The sequence below is a fragment of the Notechis scutatus genome, chromosome 1, assembly GCF_049901735.1.
Source record: "Notechis scutatus isolate UNSWTSFEM ecotype Mainland chromosome 1, rNotScu1.2, whole genome shotgun sequence".
Taxonomy (NCBI): domain Eukaryota; kingdom Metazoa; phylum Chordata; class Lepidosauria; order Squamata; family Elapidae; genus Notechis; species Notechis scutatus.
The window spans coordinates 113,919,274-113,929,712 of NC_142009.1; the positions used below are offsets into that span (position 1 = coordinate 113,919,274).

Here is a 10,439-nt window from a genome sequence, read left to right on the forward strand (position 1 = left end):
TTGAGAATTCTTTTTTTTTTTTTTTTTTAAGAAATAGCTTCCTGTATGTTTGTGGAAATAGCACAAAAAATACTGTTAATGAAATAAGTTAATACTAGTGAATAATAATTTGTTAGTTTTATCTAAGACATTGCTATGGCTATGTATTAAATGAGCCAAAGTAGAGGACAGGAATGGATATGGATGTATGCAGTAATTAGCAAGTGTGTATAATTCAATCCTAGGACCTGAGCAGATAGAGGCAGACAGCCAAGTTCCTAATTCTGAAGATGCTGAAGAAAGAGAAGCAAACTCTTTACTGTCAGAAGTAAAGTTGGACCGAAACAAGCAGTCTACTATTCATACCGCTCATCAGTTTTTGAAGGACCCTAACGTACAGGTAGAAGACAGCTTTCATTTTTAAAACCAAATGATGGGCTAATTGATTTAAGTAGATAAATTTTAGTGTGATCACAATGTTGCAGTAGTTGTAGGCTGTTGCGGATTACAGTTTCAGGTGATGTTGAACAGGGACCCCCAACTCCCAATCCACAGCCGGTACTGGTTCACAACCTGTTGGGAACTGGGGTATGCAAACAGCAGGCAAGCACACACAGCTCCATTTGTGCAAGCAAAGGGCAGCACGCAAACTCATCCCCTGTCCCCCCTCCCCCTACTGCTGCTGCTGGTCCATAGAGGAAGATTTGGGGACCATTGATGTAGAATCAATAGGGTTCAAATTTGGGAAGGACTTTCACCTGGTTGGAATTGAGATGGGGAGATAAAATTATGACAAAAGCAAAAGACATTATTAATGCTACTACTTTACCTTGTAGAGTCATTATACAGAGACAGTCAGATATCTACGTTAAAATGGCATAAAGTTGCTTTGCTTTCATTACTATTATCAGACATGATATTCTTCCGACTAAAATCGGAATTCCGATTTTTGGGGGGGGGAATCAGCCCTGCCCCCCTTTCCCCCTTTCTTCTCCTCCTTCCCCTCCCCTCGGAGGCCCCTGAGTCAGGAGTTGCTACTGCCCGGCGCGGCTCCACGCGGCTCCAGTCCTGCATTGCCTCGGGAAGGAAAAGCAAAAAGGAAGAGCCGCGGTGGTGCTTTGCAAAGAGGACTGGCGAAGGCGAAGTGGTTTTGCAAACGATTCCTGGCCGCCCAGATGTAAATAAACGGTTTTTGCCTGGGAAGCCCATTCTCACGAGTTTAAAAGGCTCATGTAATAATACGCCTTTCTCTCTCTCCCCCACCCCCCAACGGCGCGCTTCAACGACTCCTCAGGCCGCTCTCTTTCAAAAGTGTGAGGCGGGAGTCAGTTGCAGGAAAAACCGAGCCAAGGAGTGGGGACATAAGTCGCAACTGCAAGGCTAGTGGCGGGCGGAGTGGGGGAGGAAGAAGACTATTATTCCTGTTATTCTCGCGCTGTGGGGATAGTGAGTGGGTGTTCTGTGTGTGGGCATGTGTGCACGCTGATGCCGGGCGAGAGCTGCCTTTGGGGTTACAGAGCTGCCCCGCCTGCCGAACTACCCACGCCGGACGCAAAAATGTTCCCCGTGGGGAGGAAAGTGGACCCACGTCACGCCCGGGTCTCTTCTCCCTCCCCTCCAGCTGCCAGGTGCCTGCGCGATCAGCCCTGAGGAGCCCTGCCGCCTTTAGCCCGCAGCTCGGAGGATCTCATGCAGGGGGTGAAGAAGAGCCCGAAAGCACCAGCTGAGGCTTCCGTGCAGGGAGGGGTCGCTGGGGAAGACCTGGAGGGGAGGTGGGGGGAGAGGAAAGAGAGAAAGGGGTGTGTGTTAGTTGAGGTCAGGGCGGGAGCTGATCGATGCTTAGCGGGTGCTTAGGCAACCCCTGCACCCCTGGCTACTTTTCAGATTTTTTTTTTCAGAGGGAATATCATGCCTGTATTATACATCTGTAAAAATTATAGTTACAAATTGGCTCTTTGGAATTTTACAAATACATTTAAAGTTAACAATGCCTGAAGATAAGGAATACTAAAATAGAGAGACATAGAGCTGCAAATTTCAGCATTCTGATCAAGACTCATTTTCACCTTCATCAGCTTCATCCAGCCTGTAGCTGCCTCAAATACTGGTGCAGTCCCTTGAATTATATCACCTGATTCAAGTGGATATTAGAATAGCATAGCATAGCATAGCATAGCATAGCATAGCATAGCATAGCATAGCATAGAATAGAATAGAATAGAATAGAATAGAATAGAATAGAATTCAATTCTTTATTGGCCAAGTGTAGTTGGACACACAAGGAATTTGTCTTGGTGCAAATACTTTCAGTATACATAAAAGAAAAGATAGGGAGAGAAGGCTAAATGTAATCATTAGTGACAATACTTTTTCCAAATTTGTAAATGGTTTTCTCTTTTTTTAAAAAAAAAACTTTATTGAATTTCTATTACATTAAAAACATAAAAATGTATCACTCAATAACAGCTCTTTGTGGTAAATGATTTTCTCAATTGACTTCTTGTATTATGTTAAAAATCATGGGGACCTGTTAGAAGTTTAAGCCATCTTTCTGCAGAAGGGAACTAAACTGGCAGATCACTGCAAAATTTATTTATTCTACTGAATTTCTATTTATTCTGGAACGGGTGTCAAACTCAAGTCATCACGGTGTCATCACATGGGGGACTTTTTCCCCCCTTCGTTAAACTGGGAATGGGCGTGGCCAGCACATGACACATCCGGCCCTGCAGGCTAGGAGTTTGACAGCCCTGTTCTAGAAGGATAGATAACAGAAAATCAGAGCAAGTCAGTAAAAACAGGGTTGCAGAATTGCTGAAATGTTTCCTACAAAGTGTAGATTTGAGAAAGGACAATAGATAATGTGAGATAAAACCCATATTCAGGAATGTTGCATTACTGTTTTGTATTATGGTGTTCTAGGGATGATCTAGCACTTTTCCAGAAGTCAAGCTGGCTGTTCTAGCTTGGACTACTAGTTTCCAAGATAACCTGTTTTCCAGTTCAGAGGATTAATTTTCAAAAAACTACTGGAGTACCTTCAGAATTGGCAGAATGAAATGGTCTGGAGAAGAAATGTCACGTTCTATATTTATCTAGAGCATTCTAAAGGTTTCTCACAACTTAATGTTACCCTTTGAAGGAGTATTTCTACCTCACACTAAAACTAATCTGTTCATATTGCTGGATTCTTATTCCAATTTCTTATATTTTAAGCACATTTTTAAAAACCCCGAAGAACTAAGGCAAGAACTAGAGAAGCAGCTTGAAGCCTGGAAGATTAGAAATCCTTTAGAGGTTGGTAACATATTTAATTAAGGATATCCTTGTGTATTTTTTTTAATGAGAAAGGTAAATAAGTCTTGTTTTGAAGTCATGTTAAATACTATTGCTTAATTGTCTCAAATTTGTGTGGCGGTCCTGATAATCTTCTGCAGCATGTAACTGCCGTTTTTTATAATCATAAAATTGTACAACAAATTACTTACTTTACATTAAATAAGTATTAAATGTTACATCTGAAAGCCTGTGAGAGAATTACTAAATTACTGACATCAAGGTATTAAGAAATGATGTACTCTTAATGCTGTTTTATTCAAAGGTGTTTCTGGATTTTTTAAATAAATATTGGAAGCTTGAAGTGTGACCACATCTAGTATTTTTAATACATCAACACTGGGAACAAATACTAATTTTCATAGACACCCTGGATGTGTATTCTGCATTACTGCTAAAGTACTGTAGTTAAAAAAACCCTGTTATTTGATAAACAATCTGGGTCCCATCACCACTTTTTAACTAATGGGTTTTACGTGGGTTTTGTCTTGTACCTGTAGGGGGATGCGGCTGCCGAAGAGATGTGGCAGAGATACCTCCTGCTCACTGAGCCTCTGTCACAGCAGCTCTGTGAGCAGCTCCGACTCCTCCTGGAACCAACTCAGGCAGCCAAGCTGAAGTAAGTAGAGCAAAAAGGAGGAACCAGCGAAACAGTTTGATCAGCAGAACAGAGTTTTATAGTGAAATTCATAACACAGTGAAATCAATGTTGTTTGGGAACTGCCTCAGCTATTCACACACACACATATATATGAACAAGACTGTTTGCAAATAGGTCAAGAAACACAAATAATAATTAAAAAAACATTGTAACAAGCATGGACATTTATGACAATAAAAGTCATTGTGAAACTGATTAAGGCCTAGTCAGTTTCAACCAGCAGTGCTAGTTGTGGGAGACTTTTAATTTAAATCTTATTTAGTTAAAGTCCCAGAGGAGAACTTGAGGTTAGCCCATTTTAAGGAAGAACTGCACTGCAGAGAAAAGCATCTCAGAAAAATAGTTTGTTTAAGCAATCTCTTCATCCTGCAGGAAGACAAAAAAAAGGGGGGGAGGGGGGGAACAGTTGGGCACTGGACACTGCACTAGAGAACTTTATCTGAATGAGATGGCAGCAATTAATGATCTTTGCACCATCTCTCTCACATGGTTCATTTAGCGACCATGTCACTTAGCAGCCGTTTCTCCAGAACCAGTTATAGTCACTAAACAAGGACACCAGTATTCATTAAATGGGTACGTTAAAAATGTCAGTTGAATTAACATTCTGAGTCCAATGGCCATGTATGTTGATTAAATGCTATTATCACTTTTTCAAGTGTATTAATTCTTAATTATTTACTGCATTTATGTATTGCCGTATTCCATATTTTAGTATGATCGAAGAGTCTGATTCCTTTAACTACAACAGCTTAACTATTTTAGTATAAGCATTTGCAGACTGAAATCTATATGTGCTTGGAGTTTGTATACCTGCAACAAGACTGTATAGTTTGACAGTATAATCTGCATATTCTTAAATCTCTCATCTTTTATTTTTATTGAAAAAGTTTTAACCCTTATGCTAGTAAAGATATGTTTACCAGTCTGTAAGTTGTGCTTCAGAGAGATGTCTGAATAAATACTTCCAGAGCCTAAGAACAGAGAGCAGAAAGACAATATTCCTCAGAAACTAAACCAGAATAAAATATGCATAATGAATGTTGGCTCAGCTGGCACAATTTATTCAGATTGCAAGATTAATTGAGATTGCAGAAATAACACATGGTTCTGTTTATCTGGAAAGTAACGAGCAACAGTTTTTTGCAATTTGTATCTAATATTTTGGATTTCTCCCTAGGTTTTTATTTTTAGAAGAGCTGTGAAAAATATTTAAAATGATTTCCAACCCTTTGTCTCGACCAACATCACATTTTCCTGTTATCAGACAAGTGCACATATACAATAACCACATATGTAGTACTATAACAATTTCTTCTAGCAATCTTAAACCAATATTTCTGATAATTAAATCTTTGCTGAGTTGTGCAAAACTCATATTCTGCTTAGGTTATTTTCATAAATGTTATGTTTACGATAAATATTATATGTCATAGTGTTATGATATTTATAACATTGTGTTATAGTGTTAATGTTTTGAATGTTCCCAATTACCAGAGGTGATTATAGAACAGGAAAAAGGTTGAACATGCGCAAAATAATTCCATACATTGCAAGCCAGTTCCGAAAAGATAAAATATGGTTACGAAGGACCAAACCCAGCAAACGGCAATACCAGATTTGTTTGGCACTTGATGACTCTGCCAGCATGGTAGACAATCACTCTAAACAGGTAAAAAATTCTAAATATAGAACATTCTGATCTTACAGGCCTGAATTCATTTATATTTGTTCTGTGTTTCATCCTATCCTATGTACTGTTATGGCCATTTCGTAGGCAACCATTCAGAGTTATGGGGATTCATAACATATGATAATTAACACCCAAAATGTTGCAGCACCCCATGGTCACATGATGAAAACTTGGGCATTAGGGGCAATCCATTTGTTCTTCACTGGGGCACTTCTCCCAAATGCTTCTCTCTCTCTCTACACACACACACACACACACACACACACACCAATCTCTGCTCTTTTGGCTGTCCTGTGCTCACTGGTCTTTCTGCCACCTTGCCCTTACCGGTTTCCAAAACCTTGAAAGAAGACTGTGCCTGATTTGGACAAGGCCATGCTTAAATTGGGACAAAGGGCAAGCATGGCCAGGAAGGGACTCCTGAAGGGCCAGGTAGGGTGTGCTCATCTGCAGCAGCAGGAAAAAGCTAGCAAAGGTCAGCTGCGGGTAACAAGGCTGGAAACGCCAGCAGGACCAGCAAGCGTAATAATGGCAAAGCCAGTAGAGTACAAGGCATCCACAAGGGCAATTGAAGAGGACAGAGTCTTTCACTTTATGAAACTTCGGGATTGAAAGGGATCAAGCCAGGAGTGGTTTGGATCAGGCTGGATCCTTGGCTCATGACCTGTAGGATTTGCTTAACAACAGCAACCAGGACTGCGATGATTGCTGCTATTAAGCGATACAGTCTCTTGATGTTGTGCTTTATGATTGCATCGTTTAGCAATGAAAATTTTTGCCCCCTTTGTCATTGTAACTCGAAGACTGCCTGTGGCTCATTCTGTCATTCTCGTGCTTTTGCTACTTGGGGTTTCCCAAATGCCAGTTCTCATGCAGAGTTTAAATATCTCACTGCCCGTCAATGGATGTACAGACATCTCTGCTTCTGCCCCAATGACTGCTTAGTACTTGAGATACTTGATGTTTTTAAAGAAAGTGTCATTGTGATTTTCTAATTTCTTGAAGAGTTTGTGTGAAAGTATGTGGCATCACAAGCTTTCAGAAAAGATTTTATCGATGGCAAACATTTTTAGAATTTTGCAGTTTGAATGTTAATTCTGTACCAAATTGTTTATATTAAAACCTACTGATAATAATTACTATTAAACCTACTCACCAATGAACTCCAACTGTATCAACTTGTTCTCTGTAGCTTGCATATGAATCCTTAGCAGTGATCGGGAATGCTTTGACACTTTTAGAAGTGGGACAAATTGCAGTATGTAGGTAAGAATATCTTAAACCTTTATTGAGTTTTCAGTAATGAAAATTAATATAATTCTTGCAGGGGACACAGTTTTTAAAAATATGTTTCACTTTATTTTAGTTTTGGAGAGGCAGTTCAGCTGCTACATCCATTCCATGAACAATTCAATAACCGATCAGGAGCAAGAGTACTACAACTCTGCAAATTTGAACAAAAGAAGACTAAACTAGCTCAGGTATCATCACTTCTTAAGGTCATGTTGTCCATTGCTTTACATCTGTTTGCATTGTAGAGACAAATCTGAGATCCTGCTGGTGTACCTACCTTCAAGCTGAATGGCAAGATCCTTCCCCAAGTTTTTAGAATTGCCTTTCGGTTGATGGTGGAAGTAGCCTTTAGATGAGATGGGCAGCACATAAATCAAATGAAATATTTCCCCACTTGTTGGTGCCTCGGGATTTCACTCTACCTGTTTGGGTGCTGGTTGTGATAAGCCTCAGGAGTTCATGTTCCCCATGATAACCATAGACTTGTCTCAAATACTGGGCCCAAATTGTAATGGTGGTAACCCCTTAGATCTTATCATTTTCTCTGAGCAACTGATATTCTGGAGAGAGGAGGGATTTCCATCATCATGGTCATAGCACCCCTGATCTAGTTACAATTAAGAACCATCTGTGAACTCTGTAGGGTGATGGGCTTCATTGTTCTGCCCCAGTTGGTTTCCAATGGGAGCATGGGGAGTTTTTCCCTGACTGGTTAAGTACTTGGCATTAGAAAGTATATGCTGGGTGCTGAAACAGCATTGCCCTCGAGTGGAGTCTTCTGGTGGCTGGTCCTACTTGGTGACTTGCTTTTCCATGACCCTCTCTAGAAGTGAAGCACTAGAAACAGCGTCTGGAGCATAATTGGAGCAAGACAAGAAGTAAACACAACCAAGGACAGAGACATTCTTCTGTTCAGGCCTTCATTATGGCAATAAAGGAGACTGTGTTTACTTACTGGCTTCTTGTCCAGTGGCCTTAATTGGGATGATCAATTCCTTATTGGACGTAGAGAGGGTGACAGGAATTCTCAGCAATGAAATGCCTCCTTTGCCATGTTGTTGTAATGACTGCAGTAACTCTTAACAAAATGGAACCCAGGGTATTGCTTAATTTCTGCTGAGGAAAAGAATTATTTACTTTGTTCTATCAGGAAACTATCTCAAAATGAAATAATGCTTACTGCTATGCTTCAGATAGAATTTGGAAAAATATAGTCTTAAACGTGTATAATTCAAATTAGGGCGTTTTCCTATTCTTTGTCACAGAATCAGTGTGACAGTTTCAGGGCAGAGGTTGTTTCTCACAATATTTGTTTTTTGTGTTCTTCTAACAGTTTTTAGAATCATCAATAAATATGTTTGCTGCAGCACAACACTTGTCTTCAAACATCAATCCAGGTGTGTCTGTGACTCCTTTTTTTATAATCACTGATGCCATACAGTAGCATACCTTAAGTGAAAGCTGTCCGAGTTGTTCTGGAATCAGGCAACTTCTAAACTGAATAAATAAATAAAATCTCATTGACTATAAGAATCTGTAGTTGCTGATTGGTTGATAAAGGTGTGCCTAGCATTCAAGGTCACAACATCTCAAACAGAATGGCCCTTGTTGCACTTTACACTGGAACAATGTTGAAATGGGTAACTCAGTTGTTTGAATGTTTAAACTTTAAAATGTTGTGTTGAATAGTACTTCTTAATAAATGTTCTAAAGAAGAAACATTTGAATTCTTAGTTCCTCAATTCATTTTTTTAAACATTTTTATTAAGTTATAAAGTATTATAAAATACAATATACAAAAGTAAATAAAAGAGCAAATCATTACTGTATTACTAGACAGATTAAGATCTGTTTCTTCAGTTATGTACAAGATATTCACCAATATTATGTTTTACTTTAAAAAATTATTTAGAGTCCATTTAGTTTATCCTATATAGACAATACATTTTTAGAACATTTTCATTTTTTTAAATACTAGGCAGTACAGAGCTTTTATAAATTCTTGGAATATTTTTTGTTTTCTGTATATTTGATTCAGGGCTTTATTAACAATTGAAAATATGTCTCTTACTAGAAACTGCTCAGTTACTCCTAATAGTATCAGATGGAAGAGGTATTTTCCTTGAGGGCAAGGAACATGTCAAAGCAGCTGTTCAATCTGTGCAGAATGCAAATATCTTCGTTATATTTGTAATATTGGACAATCCTAATTCACGGGTAAGTTATATATGCATCTGTGCTACATTTAACTATGAAAAAAGCATGTTATATATAATTATAAATTTATAATATTAGATATGTACTAAGTTACCCTTCAAATGGTAGCAGTAGAAAGTGCTTTTTACTGCTGCTGCTGCTCTTGTTGTTATAACCATTTATTATACTGTATTTGCAAATGATTGCTAACTGAGGTTGTTAATCAAGTAGTGACTGTAAAAATTAAAAGGTGGGGGGGGGGGACATAATTATCAGGAAGAGAAAAATCTCATTTTTTGTGCTGTCCTCCTGACCATTTTCATTTGATTTAACACAAGCAAGTGTACACAGAATATTACTTGATTGTAAGAAAAGTTTAAATCTGTAATTCAGTATTTACTTTTGTTAATTTGCTATTTTCATTCACAGGATTCAATCTTGGATATTAAAGTACCTGTATTCACACAGCCTGGAGAATTGCTAGAAATAAGGTCATACATGGAAGAATTTCCCTTTCCTTTCTACATAATTCTTAGAGATGTGAATGCCCTGCCAGAGACTCTCAGCGACGCCCTTAGGCAATGGTTTGAACTGGTGACTGCTTCAGACAGTTTGTAGAGTGCACCAAGATTTCATCGAAGCGTATAAGCTGATGTTCAAGGGGGCCAGAAATCCAAGACCTCAAACTTGCATTTTCCCTTCTCAGTGTAGGAGACTATGCAATCCATGATGAACTCAGACATCATCCCTGGTTTCCTTGCCAGTATTGGGAAACAGTGAAAAAACATATTTTTTCTTTGTTGTTGTTGTTTTACTTTCAGTAAGTTATTCTAGGGTTTATTTGATATCCTCATCATTAGGAATTAGGCAGGCTTGTTGAATAGTAAGAAGCAAGTTTTGCTTCCAAAAGAGGAAGTTGAACTTGAACTGTTGGAACTATAATAAAAATAGTTTGCTTTTAAGTCACCTGCGTGAGTGGACCCTGTGTTGAGGAGATGGGGAGGTTAAATTTTACACAGCCAAAAATAATAATAATTTCCTTTGAATACTTGAAATTATTCAATATTGCTGAATGGTTGCCGCAAATATTGCTAAATGGTTGCTGCGAGGGTATTTTTGTTACATTAAAGACTGAATTATCATTTTACACTGTGACTTTTGCCTTCTGTCCAAGGCAGTTATTAGGACACACTTGCAAGGGATTTTTTCTCCCCAACCCTTTTTCATTGCAAAAACTATGCATTGTTTGTGATTATTAATAAAGCCATCTTTTTGTTTGTA

General features: G+C 38.7%; 1 protein-coding gene across 1 annotated transcript in view; it reads left to right on the forward strand.

Moving 5' to 3' along the window:
• The window catches only part of MDN1 (midasin AAA ATPase 1), a 116,495-nt gene extending 106,056 nt beyond the window's left edge, over positions 1 to 10,439 (forward strand). Inside the window, 9 exon segments of the mRNA XM_087943483.1 lie at positions 225 to 379; positions 3,196 to 3,276; positions 3,816 to 3,934; positions 5,474 to 5,648; positions 6,862 to 6,935; positions 7,036 to 7,150; positions 8,296 to 8,359; positions 9,037 to 9,179; positions 9,588 to 10,439. Of these exon segments, the coding sequence (XP_087799609.1) occupies positions 225 to 379; positions 3,196 to 3,276; positions 3,816 to 3,934; positions 5,474 to 5,648; positions 6,862 to 6,935; positions 7,036 to 7,150; positions 8,296 to 8,359; positions 9,037 to 9,179; positions 9,588 to 9,776 (1,115 nt within the window). The 3' untranslated portion in view covers positions 9,777 to 10,439.